Source organism: Bombina bombina, chromosome 7 (genome assembly GCF_027579735.1).
Source record: "Bombina bombina isolate aBomBom1 chromosome 7, aBomBom1.pri, whole genome shotgun sequence".
In the NCBI taxonomy this organism is placed as follows: domain Eukaryota; kingdom Metazoa; phylum Chordata; class Amphibia; order Anura; family Bombinatoridae; genus Bombina; species Bombina bombina.
In genome coordinates this window covers 420,270,859-420,291,047 of record NC_069505.1, presented here as the reverse complement: position 1 = coordinate 420,291,047, position 20,189 = coordinate 420,270,859, and the positions used below count along the sequence as shown (strand labels likewise).

The 20,189-nt window shown below is 40.3% G+C and overlaps 1 protein-coding gene and 1 non-coding gene across 2 annotated transcripts in view; one reads left to right on the top strand and one right to left on the bottom strand.

Annotated features, from left to right (window-relative positions):
• The window catches only part of LOC128636413 (myoferlin-like), a 276,260-nt gene that overhangs the window by 83,925 nt on the left and 172,146 nt on the right, over positions 1–20,189 (top strand). Inside the window, 3 exon segments of the mRNA XM_053689430.1 lie at positions 5,622–5,780; positions 5,889–5,990; positions 17,406–17,567. Coding sequence (XP_053545405.1) covers positions 5,622–5,780; positions 5,889–5,990; positions 17,406–17,567 — 423 coding nt within the window.
• Positions 3,195–3,376, bottom strand: LOC128636819 (U2 spliceosomal RNA). The gene has a single exon (XR_008398740.1). It is a non-coding gene; the product is annotated as a U2 spliceosomal RNA (small nuclear RNA).

The following is a 20,189-nucleotide window of genomic DNA, read 5'->3' as shown; positions in this document are numbered from 1 at the left end:
ATTTTTTGATTCTGAGCCACTATTAGCTAATGCGGATGTTGTTCAGGGGTCTCCTGCTATTTTCTCCTCATATGTCCCAAACTTTGTTGTTTGCTCAGGCAGTGCCCTGCGCTTCCACTCATACTCCGGTTGGAGTTACTTTGCAAGACATTGCTACCCATATATCTTCTGCGGTTACTGATGCGTTTTCCGCTGTTACTGATGCGTTTTCCGCTGTTCCTGTGTTACAGGGAAAACACAAAAGGAAATTTAAAGAAACAGTAAGGTTTCTGATCCTGAAGTGACTAATCAAAGTATTTCCTCTCAGAAGTCTGAGGATGAAGATTCTGAGGGTGCATCTGAGGGTGAAATTTTGGATTCCGGCAGTATAATTCCTTCTACTGATGCTGAAGTTGTGTGGAAGGCTTGCTCAACTAAGAATTGGTTTATACATTTATTTTTTCCATACCTCTGATTTCGCAAATGCTATTAAATGTACAGATTGGTTTGAACTTTATGTCTACAAGGATGTTGCTTTTAAAGCACTGCCACAGCTTTCTCCTTTGATGTCCCAAGCCTATATGGTGGCACATGCAGTGCCCTGTGGATCCTCAATCTCCTGGAGGAGTGTATTTGCTTACAGAAGTTGCAAGTATAATGCGTTTGGTTTATGAGCCAAAAACGTTCTTCCCAAAGGAAGCCTCAGCCGAGGCAAAAATATTGAATTTGTATAATTTGGCAAAAGTATGCAACGAGGACCAAGTGGCCGCCTTGCAGATCTGTTCTAGAAGCTTCATTTTAAATGCCCAAGAAGAAAAGACAGCCCTAGTGGAATGAGCCGTAATTCTCTCAGGAGGCTGTTGTCCAGCTGTCTCGTAGGCCAACCAAAAAACACTACGCAATCAAAAAGAAAGAGAAGAAGAAGTGGCCTTCTGACCTTTCCCGTCTACCATAGAATATAACAAAAAGGGCAATTTATGCAACAAACGTTCCTTTTGAGAAGAAGGATTAGGGCATAACGAAGGAACAACAATCTCTTGATTAATATTGCGGTCCGAAACCATCTTAGGAAGGAATCCAAATTTAGTATGAATGACCATCTTATCCTCATGAAAAATAAAGTAAGGAGGGTCACACTGTAGAGCTGAAAGCTCTGAGACGTAACAAACAGAAGAAATAGCAAGAAACAAAACTGATAATAATTTAATATCAAGAGTGCATAGGCTCAAATGAAGCCTTTTGCAGAAACCTAAGAACAAGATTAAGGCTCCATGGAGGAGCAACTGGTTTAAACACAGACTTGATTCTGACCAAGGTCTGAACAAAAGATTGAACATCTAGCAAGTCTGCCAGTCGTTTATGCAAAGGAATTAACAGGGCAGAGATCTGACCCTTCAGAGTACTGACTGACAAGCCCTTTTCCAGGCCCTCCTAAAGAAAAGGCCAGAATGCGGGGAACCCTCACCTGACTCCAAGGGAACCCCCTAGATTCATACCATAAAAAGTATGAACGCCACACCGTATGAAACATCTTGCGAGATACCGGCTTACGAGCCTGAGACATGGTATTAATAACCTTCTCTGAAAATCCATGTACAGACAAAACTAGGCGTTTAATCTCCAAGCAATCAGCTTCAGAGAATCTAGATTTGGATATAGAAAAAGGACTCACAAGTAGAAGGTCCTTCCTCAATGGAAATTTCCAAGGGGGAATCACCGAAGCCTGCTCCTGTTTGATACAGGCAATCACCCGAGGAAGGAGGACAAACAGAGGAAAAGGTAAATTAGACCGAAGTCCCATGGAACTGCTAGAACGTTGACTAGAGCTGCTTATGGATCCCTTGATCTTGATCCGTATTTTGGAATTTTGGCAATTAGATGAAACGCCATCAGAACCAACTCTGGAACTCCCCACCTGAGTGTTATCATTGAGAATACTTCCAGATGAAGGACCCACTCCCCTTGATTAAAAGTCTGTCTGCTCAGATAATCCACTTTAAAGGAACATCTATTGGCAACAGCTGGATTCGAACCAACAACTCTTGAGGTGCAAAGCCACAAAGCTAAACACCTGGTCTCAGGAAGCATGTGCCCTAGGACAGATGGTCTTGAGAGAGCCAATAGGACAGGGATTCCCACGTCCGGATGTCTAAAAGTATCCTATGAGAGAGGTCTGAGTGGTTTCTGTTTTATTGTCTGAGCATGCATAACTGTAGAGGAGAGATGGAAAAGAGCAAAAGGAATAATGTCTATGGAAGCCCCCATTAGACCAATTACTTCCAAACACAGTGTCAAGAAAAACTATAAAACAAACAGATTACACAAGGTACTGCTGAGATACGAACTCAGGATCTCCTGATTATTAGACAGGCACTTTAACCAACTAAGCCACCTCATGGAGATCGAGTCTATGATCGTACCCAAGAAACATACCCTGGAATTTGACAGCAAGGAACTCTTTTCCGAATTCACCTTCCACCTGTGAGAGTGGAGAATTAACAACAGAGAATCTGTATGGGATCTAGCTAAATGAAAAGATGGCGCCTGAACCAAGATATCATCCAGGTACGGTGCCACCACAATTTCTTGAGATCTGGCCACTGCAAAAGGGCCTCTAGAACCATTGTAAAAATTTGAGGGGCAGTGGCTAAGCCAAAAATTAGGGTTACAAATTGGAAGTATCTGTCCAAAAGGTAAACCGCAGATATTGGAAATGTTCCCAGAGGATAGAAACATAAAGATACATGTCCTTCAGGTTGATGTTAGACATGAACTGACCCTCCTGAACCAAGGGAGAATAGAAGTCCAAAATTATTTGAAAGGATCCCTCTTTTTTGGAAACCACAAATAGGTTGGAATGGAATCCTTGACCCAGTTCCGCTTCTAGAGAAGCGAGATTCTTGACGCTGAATAAAAAGGTCTCTCTCTATCTGGAATGCAGATAATCTAGACAGGAGTAAACCACATGGCAAGGATTCCGCTGCTAACCCCTTTGCTAGGCTCTGCCTGGAATTGAACCAAGGACACCAGGTTCATAGTCCAGTTTGCTCTGTCTGAGTCACAGGAGGATGTCAAATTTGATTCTATCTTGTATCCCTGGGAGACTACAGTCACTGCCCACGGATCGGGGACATCGCAAATCCAAGCCTGCTGAAAGAAGGAAGCCTGTTCTCTACTTGATCCGAGATTGGATTGTGGGCAGACCCGTCATGCTGATTTATTCTCAGAGAAAGGCTTCTTGGATTGCTTGTCCTTATTCCAAAAGGAACTAAAAAAATCCTTTTTCTTTTTTAAACCCCCCCAAAAAGATATAGTCCCCAGATAGGGGACGTATCAGATATTAAACTGATAAGAACATAAACTACACATTATCATAGCCAAAAGGCTGAGAAGCGATTATTATGTCAGCAGAAATCACCTCAATAGGAGGGAAATCTAAAATAAATGTAATAGCGTCTTCAGAACACTAAGATGCTCAATCTGAGGAGGTTACATTATTTCAAACGGTAGATGGAAACCTACCAGTTAACAAAACAATATGAAGGATAAAAAATAAAGTGAAAATTAACACCCTATTTCTAAATCTCCTCAACACGAGAAAAATATATCATAGTACTTATATACATGAAATAAGTTAACATGAAATAAGCATACTAGGCTCTATATGTATGAACATCATATAGTTTAAATCCTACAATATGCTATCTTAACATTAAAAAGAACCTTACATGGAAGACACACAATGTCAGAATTAAAACTCTTAACCAATCAGCACTTTTAGAGACTGATGAGAAATAAAATAGATGTAATAATATTGAACAACACTAGATGGCGTCAAATTCTGAAAAGGAAAATCTTATAAAAAACATAAATGTTATGCCCTGTAAGGGAGGAAAAAACATCCACACCCATACCAACATACCCCTAGATGACGGGCATTAAGAAGCCCAACGTGCATAGAGGGATTAAACAAGGAACGTCAGGTCCGGTTCAAAACGGATATTTTTAAACCTCCACAGATACGAGAGTAAGAGCGCTATTGTAAGCCGCTCCCTTAACAGCTACTCTGCCTACTAACTCCTCTTACCAAATTTAGCACTTTTAGTGAGGATCGAGGCATTAACAGTCTTATAACCGAATAGCGCCAAAGACAATGCCCGTTGCCCGTGGCGGTAAGCGCAAGACTTTTTCAGAGCCAGTTATAAAAAAATATTAGGAGCCTAATAAAAGCCCCTTACCTGAGAAACATGCCCCTCACAAAGGACTCTACAAAACAAGGCGCTAAGCTATAGGTGTGCACAGAGATCGCCACCCAGGAACTCCCAAACTCTGTACCTTACAACCCCTTGAAAAGGAATATATCCCATACAGCCGGGGTAGAGGAGAGGAAAACACAATTGCGGTAACCTACTCTCAACAGATTTAAAAGTAGGTGTTGCCGCTTGAAAGGGGGAACGATCAGCCAAGATCTTTAAAGCAATCCCTAACTTGAAAACCCCTTATGAAGGGGGAACATTTTCTCTACCGCACTTGGTGTTTCCAGGCAAGGAAAAATCGGCTAAGCGAACAGGGCCACTAGAGGGTTTTTAATCCCCTGATACTGTCCCACAGAGAGCCATGAAATACCTCAGTTTAAAGTACCTGGTAATCCCAGGCAGACGCCAAGTAGCCCTGCCGCTCCATAAAGCTTGTAAGAGATTCCAGGCTGCTTACTCTGCCTACTGACCCTTTATAATAGCATAGCATAGTATCCTTAGGAATAGCATAGCATAGTATCCTTAGGAAAGGATATAATAAGCTTCCCCAGACCACTATATTTCCATTACAGCATTGTGCTTTGTCTGTACTGCCCAAACTCTTTATGTCCCCAAATAAAATAGATAATTAAAGGGATAGTAAAGTCCAAGTTAATCTTTAATATTTCAGATAGGGCAGTCATTTAAACAACTTTCTAATTTACTTCTATCATCAAATTTGCTTTGTTTTCTTGTTATTCTTAGTTGAAGGCTAATACTAGGTAGGCTCAAATGCTAATTTCTAAGCCATCGAAAGCCGCCTCTAATTTGAATGCATTTGACAGGTTTAACAGCTAGAGGGCGTTAGTTCATGTGTTTCATATAGATAACACTGTGCTCATGCACGTGAAGTTATTTAAGAGTCAGCACTAATTGCCTAAATTGCAAGTCTGTCACAAGATCTGAGATAAGGAGGCAGTCAGCAGAAGCTTAGATAAAAGGTACGGTAGTTACATAGGTAAAAATTATATTTCTATAACATTGTTGGTTATGCAAAACTGGGGAATGGTAAATAAAGGGATTATCTATCATTTTAAACAATAACATTTTTGGTGTTTACTGAATCCTTCTAACCTAGAAGGCAAAAGCACTTACCTTTGGACCCAGCTACAGGGCAGGAACAACTTCTCAGGTATGCCAGACTCAGATAACCTCTGACAGATGACCTGTAGACAAAGAAAAGCAGAGTAACCAACCCTGGTTTTCTATATAGGGGTAGCATAAATGTTGGAAGGTAAGCAAGGACTACTCGCCGTCTTCCAACTGCTAAAAACCATATTAATATTCTGATCCACATCCACATCTTCAAGGTAAATCTACACTGTTTTCTTTTGTCTCTTATTTTAGGGCAATCATAGCTTCTTGGGTAGAGCCATATGCTACCCTAGGGTGTTTAATGACATCACCAAGAGAGAGACTCCAAGACTCAAATGGATCCAGTTAAGAAAAGGCTATACAACTGCTGGAAAGCTACTGGCAGCCTTTGAGCTCCTGCTGGATAATAAGGTAATAATGGTTCTACTCAGTCAGCTGGATATCTTCTAATATGGTGATGACATTTGTAAAACATTCCTCATCTAGATTTATTTGCTCACTTAATAAACCTTTTTTTAGCAAGGTAACTTGGACACAATTGCAACACCACCCTGCAGTACAGATGGAACCCTAATGGTCCCGGATGGAATTTGCCCAGTTTTAAAGACCATGAAACTTGAGGTGAGAAGAGTTTTCAGTATACTTATTATGAAATATAACAGACATAATGATCTAAATGATTATATGGCTCTACTAAATGAAGATATTACCTAATGATAAAATGATTTATTTGACTCTAACTTAAATTAAAAGAGTTGATTAGCTGACATAGCTTGTCTAGATTTTAGTAAATAATGTTATACTGTCAACACGATAAATCAGTGAAATAACTACTTTTGGATTCAACCCAATTAAAAAATTAAACACTTTGAGACTATAATAAACAAAATGCTTAGTTATGTGTAAAAAAACGTGATATACTTTTATAGTTTATTTTGCCCCCTTTCCCTGCAACTTAATTTTAAAATCTCTGGGTTTTCCAATTCTGAGCATTCGAAGTGCACGCTGCATGCTTAACAAGCCTCACCCTGCTACATATCCATTTATAATTTACCTCAGCAGGGCATTCGATAAAATACTCCAAAACGGCACTTTTTAATACAAAATGACAGTGGCAAACCTTGTTTAGTTTAGTAAATCTAGATTTGCGACTCCAAATAAGTCAAGTGGTGGGATGAATATGGCCATTAATAAATAATTAAAAAAAAACAACAAATAATCTGAAACCTTTGACACTTGGCCTGTGTATTTATTTATTGTGTTGTATAAGCTTCTAGTGAATTACAAGGTATTGTATGTCCCTTTAAGTTAAGTATGGTGCCATTGTTTACTAAATAAATGTAACAAAATATAAAGTAACTAGTAGATTTATTAGGAATCAGCGATAAGACCAGTTTTCTCTGACAGTACAGTATTTACTATTGATATTATTTATTTTGTTTTTAACCCTTTAAGGACACAGCTTTCAGTTTGCTCAATTGTTTTATGACGGAAAAATTCCGTCATATGTCCTTAAGAGGTTAAATCATTCGCCGTTACATTTCTTTGTGAATAGTTTCCATTTCTTTCTAATGACACGGTGAGTCCACAGATCATCTAATTACTATTGGGAATATCACTCCTGCCCAGCAGGAGGCGGCAAAGAGCACCACAGCAAAGCTGTTAAATATCACCTCCCTTCCCTCCAACCCCAGTCATTCTCTTTGCCTACGTTAGAGCAAGAAAGTGGTAAAGTTTAGATGTTAGAAAGAAGATTCTTCAAGCAAGATTTAATTATTTTTTTAGCAGTGCAAGATTGTACTCCTTTGTCCTAGGGTGAAGCCGTAGTCCATATCAGTCTCTTCAGTAGAGCAGTGGTGGCTTTCAATGGGAACTTGTGGGGTACAATTCTCACTGCGTCTCCCATGTATTTAATGCTGCCCTATTCATGCAAGCCTGAATAAGATTACTCAGTCTTTGTTTTTATCCACAGGGAACTGGCCTTCTCAAACCTAGTGAGCTGCCATGCTGCCTGGCAGAAGTCTAAAGGTAAGTGCTAACTTTATTTTTTCTGGGACACATTGCAGAAAATAAAAGGATGGCACTTTAGATTATAATTGTGGGACAAGAGACATTCACCTATTGTTTAGGGAATCATTTTATTGGCAGCAATAGCAGGCACTGGGGACGAGGAGAAATGGCTCAGAGGTGGTGTTTTGATTATTACTTTACTCCCTGCAGCTTTGGTAATACTTTTAGCCGATCGGGAGGTTAACGTTATAACGCCCACGATGGGCGGGGTTAGCTGAGGTGGCATTTTCTGTTGCGAGCCTTTTTCCCCCTTCACTTCCTGTGTTACGGAGCAGAGCTATAGCTGCGTCACAGACATTAGCTCAATAATGGTTACCGGTCTTCACTTTCAGAAAGAATAGCAGTTGAGTCCGGATTTTCTAGCAGGATAATCACTCCATTTTCAGTCAGGCAGGTAAGCACCTCAGCAAAGCTAAGCTGAGGTGTAGATGTTGTCCAGGGTTTTTTTTGTGCTACTTTATATTTTTACTGCAGAAAAATAAAGCAGTTTCATTTTATAATTTAAAGGAACAGTAACTTTTTTTTGTGGGGTATTTTTAAATAAAATATCAGGAGTCTTCTGACAATGTTCAAGATATGCAAGATATGCCGCAGCTTTCTCCGCAAATGTCCTAAAACTTAGTGTCCATACAGCCAGTGCCCTGCGCTTTCTCTATTATTCCACCTGGAGTTACCTTTCAAGACATTGCTTCCCTAATGTCCTCAGCAGTATCTGATGCGTTGTTTGCTTTTCCCATGCTGCAAGGAAAGTGCAAGAGGAAATGTAAACAAACAGTGAGTAAGGTTGCTGACACAGTAGTGGCTATTCCGAATGTCCCTTCCCAGAAATATGAGGACGAGGATACTTCGGGAGCATCTGAGGGTGAAATCTCAGACTCAGACAGTGTAATTCCTTTGGCTGATACTGAAGTTCTTACTTTCAGGTTTAAGCTTGAACACCTCCGTTTGTTACTTAAGGAGGTTTTAGCTACCCTAGAAGACTCCGACACTACTATGGTAGTCAATCCTAGGAAGTCTAGTAAAGTAAACAAGTATTTTGATATACCTTCCATGGTGGAGGTTTTTCCTGTACCAGATCGAGCTACAAAGATTATTGCTAGGGAATGGGAGAGACCGGGTATCCCTTTTTCTCCACCCCTTATATTTAAGAAGATGTTTCCTATAGCAGACTCTATTAAGGAGTCAATTTCCACGCTTGCTAAGAGGACCACTATTCCCATAGAAGATAGTTGTTCCTTTAAGGATTCTATGGACAAGAAATTAGAGGGGTTACTCAAGAAAATGTATGTACACCAAGTTTTACAATGGCAACCTGCGGTGTGTATTGCTACAGTCACTAGTGCGGCAGCATACTGGTTTGATGCGTTGTCTGATTCTTTTAGGACAGACACCCCCCACAAAGAGATCCAGGATAGGATTAAGGCCCTTAAGTTGGCCAATTCTTTTATTACGGATGCCTCCATACAGGTTATTAAACTAGGAGCAAACATTTCTGTTTTTGCCGTATTGGCTCGCAGATCCTAGTCTGCGGATGTGTCATCTAAGTCTAAGCTTTTGGTGATTCCTTTACAAGGGAAAGACCTTGTTTGGACCGTGTCTGGCTGAGATAATTTCCGACATTACGGGAGGAAAAGGTTTTTTCCTCACTCAGGATAAGAGAAATAAACAGAAGGGATGTCAGAGTAATTTTTGTTCCTTTAGAAACTTCAAGGGCAAGCCTTCCTCTCCCTCTACATAACAAGAACAGTCCAAGCCTTCCTGGAGGGCCAACCAGTCATGGAACAAGGGAAAGCAAGCTAAGAAGCCAGCCAATGACTCAGCATGAAGGGTCTGCCCCCAATCCGGGACCGGATCTTGTGGGGGGCAGACTATCCTTCGCTCAGGCCTGGGTTCGGAATGTTCAGGATCCCTGGGCGGTGGATATTGTGCCCAGGGATACAAGCTAGATTTCAAAACTGTTCCTTCCAGGGGCAGGTTTCTTCTCTCAAGATTATCTGTAGACCAGATAAAAAGAGAGGCGTTCTTACACTGTGTTCAAGATCTTTCCGACCTGGGAGGGATAGTTCCTCTTCCAATGCAGGATCAGGGTCTTGGATTTTACTGCAATCTGTTTGTGGTTCCCAAAAATGAAGGAACGTTCAGACCAATTTTAGATCTCAAAAGTCTAAAATACTGTCCTTCAAGATGGAAACTATTCGTTCCTTTCTTCCCTTGGTTCAACAGGGTCAATTTATGACAACGGTAGATTTAAAGGACGCGTACCTGCATGTTCCCATCCACACGGACCTTCACAAGTTTCTGAGGTTTGCGTTTCTAGACAAACACTTCCAGTTTGTGGCTCTTCCATTCGGACTTGCCACAGCTCCCAGAATTTACTTAAAGGTTCTGGGATCCCTGTTGGCGGTGCTCCAATTGCAGTGGTGCCTTATCTGGACGACATTCTGGTTCAGGCTCCATCCTTTCAACAAGCAAGATCCCACACGGAAATATTGTTATCCTTCCTGCGATCTAACGGATGGAAGGTGAATTTGGAAAAGAGTAGTTTTCTTGGGAACTATAATAGATTCCTTATCAATGAAAAATTTTCAGGCATAAATCAGGAAATCAAAGATTTTCGATTCCTGTCTAGCACTTCAGTCCTCTCCTCGGCCATCAGTGGCTTAATGCATGGAGGTAATCGGTCTGATGGTAGCAGCCATGGACATCATCCCGTTTGCTCTTTTCTATCTCAGACCTCTGCAGTTGTGCATGCTCAGGAAGTGGAATGGAGATTATGAGATTATGTGGATCTGTCTCCACAAGTACATCTGGAGGATGAGACAAGGGATTCTCTTCTTTGGTGGTTGTCTCAAGAACATCTCTCCTAGGGAAATGGGGAGCAGTCTGGGGCTCTCTAAAGGCTCAGGGGACATGGACTCGGTCGGAGTCTGTTTTACCCATAAACATTCTGGAGCTGAGAGCAATCTTCAATGCTCTTCTGGCCTGGCCTCAGTTAGCTTCGGCCTAGTTTATCAGGTTCCAGTCGGACAACATAACTTCAGTGTCTTATATCAACCATCAGGGGGGAACTCAGAGTTCCTTGGCCATGGCAGAGGTAGCCAAGATAATTCAGTGGGCAGAGTCCCACAATTGCTGCCTGTCAGCGATTTACTTCCCAGGAGTGGACAACTGGGAAGCAGATTTTCTGAGCAGACAGAACTTTCACCCGGGGGAGTGGGAACTCCATCCGGAAGTGTTTTCCAGCTTAATTCTCAAATGGGGACAGCCGGAGCTGGATCTCATGGCATCTCAGCAGAATGCCAAGCTTCCGAAGTATGGGGCAAGGTCAAGGGATCCTCAGGCGGTACTGATGGACGCTCTGGCGGTACCTTGAAATTTCAGTCTTGCATACTTATTTCCCTCGTTCGCTCTCCTTACTTGAGTCATTGCTTGAATCAAACAGGAGAGGGTGTCGGTGATGTTGTCTCGTCCACCTTGGAGTCTTCCATTGAGAAAGGACCTTCTACTTCAGGAGCCCTTCCTTCATCAAAATCTTGTTTCTCTGAAGCTGACTGCTTGGAGATTGAACGCTTAGTTTTATCTTCGGTCATTGAGACCATGATTCAGGCCCGTAAGCCTGTGCCTAGAATGATTTACCATAAGATAAAATATCTGCATTGGTGTAAATCCAAAGGCTACTCTTGGAATAGAGTTCGGATTCCTAGAATTTTGTCTTTTCTCTAAGAGGGCTTGGAGAAGGGTTTATCAGCAAGTTCCCTAAAGGCTCAAATATCTGCCTTGTCTTTTTTGTTACATAAACGTCTGGTGTATGTTCCAGATGTGCAATTGTTCTGTCAGGCCTTGGTCAGAATCCGGCCTGTGTTTAAGCCGGTTACTCCTCCCTGGAGTCTTAATCTAGTTCTTAAAGTTCTTCAACAGGCTCCTTAGATATTAAGTTGTTATCTTGTAAGGTTTTGTTTCTGGTTGCTATTTCATCTACTCTTAGAGTTTCAGAGCTCTCATCATTACAGTATGAGTCTCCTTACCTTATTTTTAATTTGGATAAGGTAGTTTTGCATACTAAGGGTTTCTTCCTAAAGTGGGTTCAGATCGGAACATTAATCAGGAAATTGTTGTTCCTTCCTTGTGTCCTAACCCTTCTTCTCAGAAGGAACGTCTGCTGCACAATCTGGATGTGGTGCATGCATTGAAATTCTATTTATAGGCGACTAAGGATTTTCATCAGTCTTCTGCTCTGTTTGTAGTTTTCTCTGGAAAATGTAAGGGGCAGAAGGCTATGGCTACTTCTCTTTCTTTGTAGCTGAAAAGTATCATTCGCTTGGCTTATGAAACGGCTGGACAGCAGCCTCCTGAGAGAGTTACGGCTCATTCTACGATGGCTGTTTCCTCTTGCTTGGCATTCAAAAATAAAGCTTCTATGGAACAGATTTGCAAGGCTGAAACTTGGTCCTCTCTTCACACTTTTTCTAAATTCTATAAATTTGATACTTTTGTCTCGGCTGAGGCCGCTTTTGGGAGAAAGGTTCTTCAAGCAGTGGTTCCTTCCGTTTAGGTTCCCTGTCTTATCCCTCCCTTATCTGTGTACTCTAGCTTGGGTATTGATTCCCAATAGTAATTAGATGATCCTCTGCACCTTGTTGCTTCCTTTCTCTCCTTTGCTTCAGTTGAATGACTGGGGTTGGGGGGAAGGGAGGTGATTTTTAACAGCTTTGATGTGGTGCTCTTTGCCGCCTCCTGCTGGGCAGGAGTAATATTCCCAATAGTAATTAAATGATCCGTGGACTCACTGGCCTCTAGTTATCAACGTGTCTACTTACCTGCCATCGCCGGCCCCAATACGCCCGCCTAAGCTCGCCTACCATCGCCGCCACAGACCTGAATACGCTCTCAAAAGTTATCAATAAATCTGTCAAAAAGCCGTGCACCAAGTACGGGGCGATGAGCAGCGGACTGTGATAGTTATCACTCATCCGATCTCGCTGCTCTTCGGCTTTTTTACAGCTTTATTGATAAGCTGTCACTAAGCACTCACACTATACTGTACTGTTCTACCCCCTATACCGGCGCCCCTGGAACCCCCCGCAACTAAATAAAGTTATTAACCCCTAAACCGCCGCTCCTAGACCCCGCCGCAACTCTTATAAATGTATTAACCCCTAAACTGCCGCTCCCGGAGCCCACCGCCACTCTAATAAACTGATTAACCCCTAAACCGCCGCTCCCGGACCCCGCCGCGACCTACATAATACCTATTAACCCCTATCCTGCCCCCCCTTTAATAAATTTATTAACCCCTATCCTGCCGATCCCGTACCCCGCCGCAACTAAATAAATTGTTTAACCCCTAAACTGCCGCTCCCGGACCCGCCGCCACCTATATTAAACGTATTAACCCCTAATCTGCCCCCCCCTACACCGTCGCCACCTATAATAAATTTATTAACCCCTATCCTGCCCCCCCACACCGCCGCAACTATAATAAAATTATTAACCCCTAAACCTAAGTCTAACCCTAACCCCCCTAACTTAAATATTAATTAAATATATCTAAATATTATAACTCTTATTAACTAAATTAATCCTATTTAAAAATAAATACTTACCTGTAAAATAAACCCTAAGATAGCTACAATATAAATAATAATTATATTGTAGCTATTTTAGGATTTATTTTTATTTTACAGGCAAATTTCAATTTATTTTAACTAGGTACAATAGCTATTAAATAGTTAATAACTATTTAATAGCTACCTAGTTAAAATAAAGAGAAATTTACCTGTAAAATAAAAACTAACCTAAGTTACAATTACACCTAACACTACACTATACTTTAATTAAAAATTATTCCTATTTAAAACTAAATACTTACCTGTAAAATAAACCCTAAAATAGCTACAATGTAATTAATAATTACATTGTAGCTATTTTAGGATTTATATTTATTTTACAGGTAACTTTGTATTTATTTTAGCTAGTTAGAATAGTTATTAAATAGTTATTAACTATTTAATAACTACCTAGCTAAAAGAAATACATAATTACCTGTAAAATAAATCCTAACCTAAGTTACAATTAAACCTAACACTACACTATGATTAAATTAATTAAATAAATTACCTACAAATAACTACAATTAAATACAATTAAACTAACTAAAGTACAAAAAATTAAAAAAATAAGTTACAAACATTTCAAAAATATTACAACAATTTTAAGCTACTTACACCTAATCTAAGCCCCCTAATAAAATAACAAAGCCCCCCAAAATAAAAAATGCCCTACCCTATTCTACATTAAAAAGTTAACAGCTCTATTACCTTACCAGCCCTTAAAAGGGCCTTTTGCGGGGCATGCCCCAAAGAATTCAGCTCTTTTGCCTGTAAAAAAAAAATAAAAAAACATTAAAACTCACCACCCACATACCCCTAATCTAACCCAAACCCCCTTTAAATAAACCTAACACTAGCCCCTGAAGATCATCCTACCTTTAGCCGTCTTCAGCCAGCCGACCACTGATGGAACAGAAGAAGAGATCCGAAGAGGCAGAAGTCATCATCCAAGGGGCGCTGAAGAAGTCTTCCATCCGATTGAAGTCATCATCCAAGGGGCGCTGAAGAAGTCTTCCATCCGACTGAAGTCAACATCCAGGCCGCGTCTTCAATCTTCATCCATCCGGAGCGGAGCCATCTTCAGACGAGCCGACGCAGAGCCATCTTCTTCCACCGACGACTGAACGACGAATGACGGTTCCTTTAAGTGACGTCATCCAAGATGGCGTCCCTCGAATTCCGATTGGCTGATAGGATTCTATCAGCCAATCGGAATTAAAGTAAGAAAAATCTGATTGGCTGATTAAATCAGCCAATCAGATTGAAGTTCAATAATATTGGCTGATCCAATCAGCCAATCAGATTGAGCTCGCATTCTATTGGCTGTTCCGATCAGCCAATAGAATGCGAGCTCAATCTGATTGGCTGATTGGATCAGCCAATCCGATTGAACTTCAATCTGATTGGCTGATTTAATCAGCCAATCAGATTTTTCCTACCTTAATTCCTATCAGCCAATCGGAATTCGAGGGAACAGTCATTCGTCGTTCAGTCGTCGGTGGAAGAAGTTGGCTCTGCGTTGGCTCGTCTGAAGATGGCTCCACTCCGGATGGATGAAGATTGAAGATGCCGCCTGGATGTTGACTTCAATCGGATGGAAGACTTCTTCAGCGCCCCTTGGATGATGACTTCAATCGAATGGAAGACTTCTTCAGCGCCCCTTGGATGATGACTTCTGCCGCTCCAGATGTCTTCTTCTGTTCCATTGGTGCTCGCTGGCTGAAGACGGCTAAAGGTAAGATGATCTTCAGGGGGGTAGTGTTAGGTTTATTTAAGGGGGGTTTGGGTTAGATTAGGGGTATGTGGGTGGTGGGTTTTAATGTTGGGGGGGTTGTATTATTTTTTTTACAGGCAAAAGAGCTGAATTCTTTGGGGCATGCCCCGCAAAAGGCCCTTTTAAGGGCTGGTAAGGTAATAGAGCTGTTAACTTTTTAATGTAGAATAGGGTAGGGCATTTTTTATTTTGGGGGGCTTTGTTATTTTATTAGGAGGCTTATATTAGGTGTAAGTAGCTTAAAATTGTTGTAATATTTTTGAAATGTTTGTAACTTATTTTTTTTATTTTTTGTAACTTAGTTTTTTTTTATTTTTTGTACTTTAGTTAGTTTATTTAATTGTATTTAATTGTAGTTATTTGTAGGTAATTTATTTAATTAATTTAATGATAGTGTAGTGTTAGGTTTAATTGTAACTTAGGTTAGGATTTATTTTACAGGTAATTTTGTATTTCTTTTAGCTAGGTAGTTATTAAATAGTTAATAACTATTTAATAACTATTCTAAATAGCTAAAATAAATACAAAGTTACCTGTAAAATAAATATAAATCCTAAAATAGCTACAATGTAATTATTAATTACATTGTAGCTATCTTAGAGTTTATTTTACAGGTAAGTATTTAGTTTTAAATAGGAATAATTTATTTAATGATAGTGTAGTGTTAGGTGTAATTGTAACTTAGGTTAGTTTTTATTTTACATGTAAATTTCTCTTTATTTTAACTAGGTAGCTATTAAATAGTTATTAACTATTTAATAGCTATTGTACCTAGTTAAAAAAAAAATGAAATTTGCCTGTAAAATAAAAATAAATCATAAAATAGCTACAATATAAGTATTATTTATATTGTAGCTATCTTAGGGTTTATTTTAAAGGTAAGTATTTAGTTTTAAATAGGATTAATTTAGTTAATAAGAGTTATAATATTTAGATGTATTTAATTAATATTTAAGTTAGGGGGTGTTAGGGTTAGGGTTAGACTTAGGGGTTAATCAGTTTATTAGAGTGGCGGTGGGCTCCGGGAGCGGCGGTTTAGGCGGTAATACATTTATTTAGTTGCGGCGGTGTAGGGGGGGACAGATTAGGGGTGTTTAGACTTGGGGTACATGTTAGGGTGTTAGGTGTAGACAGCTCCCATAGGAATCAATGGGATGTCGGGCAGCAGCGAACATGAACTTTCCCTATGGTCAGACTCCCATTGATTCCTATGGGATCCGACGCCTCCAGGGCGGCGGATTGAAAACCAGGTACGGTGGGCCGGAAAAGTGCCGACCGTACCTGCTAGTTTTTTGATAACTAGCAAAAGTAGTCAGATTGTGCCGAACTTGTGTGCGGAACATCTGGATTGACTTAAGAATCGATCTGTGTCGGACTGAGTCCGGCGGATCGAAGCTTACGTCACTAAATTCTACTTTTGCCGGTGTGGAGGGCTTGATAACTAAGGCGAATCAGCCTTGCCACAAATACGCTGCGGAATTCCAGCGTATTTGAGGTTGACGGCTTGATAACTAGTGGCCACTGTGTCAAAGAAAGAAATTTATCAGGTAAGCATAAATTTTGTTTTGTTTTTTCTTCAAGAGATAAAAATTTTCCTATTGTGTACTAATTTAGAAATGTTTCCAACAAATAAAAACAAAATTAATAGCATTCAAATGTACTAAAATAATTAAAAACAAACTTCTCAGGAAATACTTATTGAACTTAATACATTATTTATGTGAGTAAAGTTGTGAGACATATTAAAACATTTAGATATATTAAGGGATACAATTAAGTTCAGTAACAAATGAGACTTTATCAGATTGCTCATGATGTGAATTTAGAAGATAGCCTGGTCAGATGTCACTTAAAGGGACAGTATACTAAAAATTGGTTTTCCCTTAATGTGTTTCCAATTACATTTTTTTTTACCAGTTGCAGAGTATAAAATATGAGATTTGCTTTTTAAGGCTTATTTGTGTATATGAATTAGCTGATTTTGTGTTTTGAAGCCACAACCTTTACATTAGGTATAACCAGATCTCATTACTTTGTCACATTGTGTACATATACATGCTTCTTTATCTTATATCTGTCTATAAACCAATTACCAATACTTGGAGAGAACAATGGAAAATTAACATTGTTTTACCTTATCTCTTCTATAACCCACTGGGAGTGTAATTTCTTCTTCTAACTGTGTTAACACAGCTTGGCCTTGAGGCCAAAAACTTTCAGGATGGGTGGGGATACCACAGACTAAATAAACTATTTCAAATGCCAATATAAGGGTAATGGAAATACTTGTAAAGAATTTAATACACTCCAGCAGGTAAAGTGGATCATTTGAAACAAATTAAAGGGGATACTTTTTAGGGGTAAACTGTACCTTTAAGATAGTGCAACTTGACAGAAAGTAGAATAGCTTTTCAGCAGCTATTTGCATATGTGTATATATGGGGTAGCCATGAAGATATCCTGAAAATGAATTAAGCGTTTTGGATAGGATAGATTGGATCACCTTTTTATTATTAGTGTATATCCGGTGATTATATTTCTATATTGCATTATAAATGGTAAACACTGCTCATGTTTTTTCAGATTCTTGCCTGGGGTGTCAGGGAGCTAAAACCTTTCCATCTGCTGGGTGTCCAAAACCCCAGCTTATTGGTTACATGTGGAGGGACAAAAATACAGACACCTCCAATCGAAGACATCAGAGAAAATCCAAATTTCCCTTCTCCATTACTTTCTATGACAGTGGTGAGTAAGGGGGGAAAAGGATCTAACAGCTAATGTGACAATTAGTTTATTCAGTGATGGAGCTGGCATGAACATGGAGATGATGTAACTTCTTGATGGAATATTTAGTTCATATAATAAGGGCCTTAGATGTGCTGACAGGTAACTGATTCAAAGTAAAATAACTTACATATCAAAATGTCCCTTTTGCAGTACTTGATTTAAGGTCTGTGAGTGCAGTACTTGATTTAAGGTCTGTGAGTGCAGTACTTGATTTAAGGTCTGTGAGTGCAGGTTTATTGAGATGCTCCCAGCCAATTCGGCGCCCGTACAACTACATTATATTCATACAGAGCCCTCACATTTGTTTAGATTAATTTCTACTGTTTTTATTGCAAACACCACAACCACACTAAAGGCTTACAGTACAATAGTTGTTTTTCAAATAAGGGGAAACACATTGGGCCATATTACGAGTGGATCACTATTTAGTGCTTCTGCTTGGAACTAACTGTGCTAGAAGTAAACTTTTTGCCCTTGTATTACAAGTAAAAAGTTAGAATATCACGTGCACAATAACCTATTCCCCCACAGAAGTCAATGGAGCAAAATAGGAGGGGGGGGGGGAATCCTCACTCTTGTGGTAACCTGACTTAAAAAATTCACACTCCAATGTTCTTCACATAGCAGAATATGTTCTATTTATTCATAAATACATATTTCTACATATATATGATGGTAGTTTGGTACTATATATATATATATATATATATATATATATACATATATATATATATATATATAATAGATATAGATATATACAGGTATATTAATATCTATTTGCAAATACATAGAACATATTCCCCTATGTGCAGAACATTGTAATGTGAAACGTTTTCATGTTCTTGACTGCAAAGGGCTGCAATACACTTCTGAATCTGTATGTGAATCGGACCCTTGGACACAGGTCCATCAGTTATGTTCCTCAGGCCGTTCTAGAGCTCCTTGTTCCTCAAGCTCAGGGATTCAAGAGACTACTGAGCCTTCCGCCTCGGTGGGGCCCTGTCCTCTGGGAGGCGAGTTTCCTAACGCTCCCTTCTAATACTACACATGCGGGTAACCTAAGTTATGTCTTTCCCTCCTCCAATGGGAGTCTGTTCCCCCCGGAGATGGTGGCACGTTTTCATTACTACATCCTTTTGATGCTGGCTCGACTGCAGAGTCCAGATGTTTGTTTGCGATTGTGCTCGTGGTCTTTCGGTCCAGGGAGGACATATGCAGCTCCCTGAGGGAGTAACCTTTCCAGAGTGCTATGTTTTTCGTTACAGACGGGCTCGCCTTAGTGTCTTCCTCAGACAGGTTTTCGGGTTACTGGTGGACCCTACCCTTATGGGTTATGGGACTCGGTAGCTTTTTCTTTGAATGACACAACCTTGTTAGACATGGGGGGGGTAGTATAATCTCATCTACGTCTTGTTATCTAGATCCTTCCCAGTTTCGTAGAACAGGTTTTCCGTTAGGCGGGTCCTGCGGGCCTTCTGTTAATTTTTTGTTAACCTTCAGGTTGCTGGTTGTTTTAATTTTGTCCAGTAGGATGATTTTTTGGTTTTCTTTATAATAGTTCCTGTGGGAACTTTTTTTTTCTGGGATCGATGCTTGTGGTTTTGCTTTTTTTGAAGTTGTTAGTTCCATTTTAATCTGTTAAATATTGTCTGCCTCTCTCTGAGAGTAGAATAGTCTGCTTGGCAGTGGTAACCCTGTTGCGGGCTGGCCCTGCTTGGATTCATTTCTGCTGTCACACGACTTTTCAGACACGTGGCGACTATCAGCCTAGCTGGTCTGGTAGGGGCCGATTTCTCACAATAATGTTTGTGTTATTTTGCTTCTAGTTAAGCATTTACCAGGACTCTCGGGTCCGAGTGGTTCTTGGGAGTGTTTAATTTTTTTATAACTATCTCTCGAGGGACCGGTCAGCGAAAATGCTCTGTCTCTCTCTGTTGTTCCCGCTTTTTGGGGAGCTGGAGTATTCCTTCCACGTGGTGTGAAGGATAGAGGCCCTAGCGCTTTTTTGTCCGCCCATCAGGGTGGGTTTTAGCCTTTTGGAAGCTTTGGAATTTGTCCTTTTAGGACTTGTTCCATTGGGGGTCTCTGGTTTGCGACCTTCTGGACTATATCTGTTTCTCCTTGGAGATGGGTCACCTTCGGGGATCTGGTTTCTCTTTGGGAGTTATTTTGTTCCTCTTAAGGACATCTGACAGTGTAGGCTGGCGATCTATAGGTCCTAATAACCTTTCTCATGTGGTTTAGAGATTGCTGCTTAAGTGGCACCCGCAACCACATATTTCTGCCCTATGGTTTATCCTGAGGGGTATAGAGTCCTGCAGTGTTCTGTGGGTAGTTTGTCCTCACTGTCCCCTTGTTTCTGGGGTTTTTGACTAGCTGGAAGGCTAGATCAGAATACTATCATCTGAAGTACTCGGGTGAGGTGTGTTCAGCCTTCCCTCCTTCGGGTAGTTTTACGAGGTGGCGCTTGATCCCTGGTAGGGGATTAGCCATGCTGGTCAAGCACATTTGTGTTCATGTCGCTTGGTTGACTATTTATCAAGCATCTTTATACGTCCTTGAGAGTCCTTGCTACTTTTG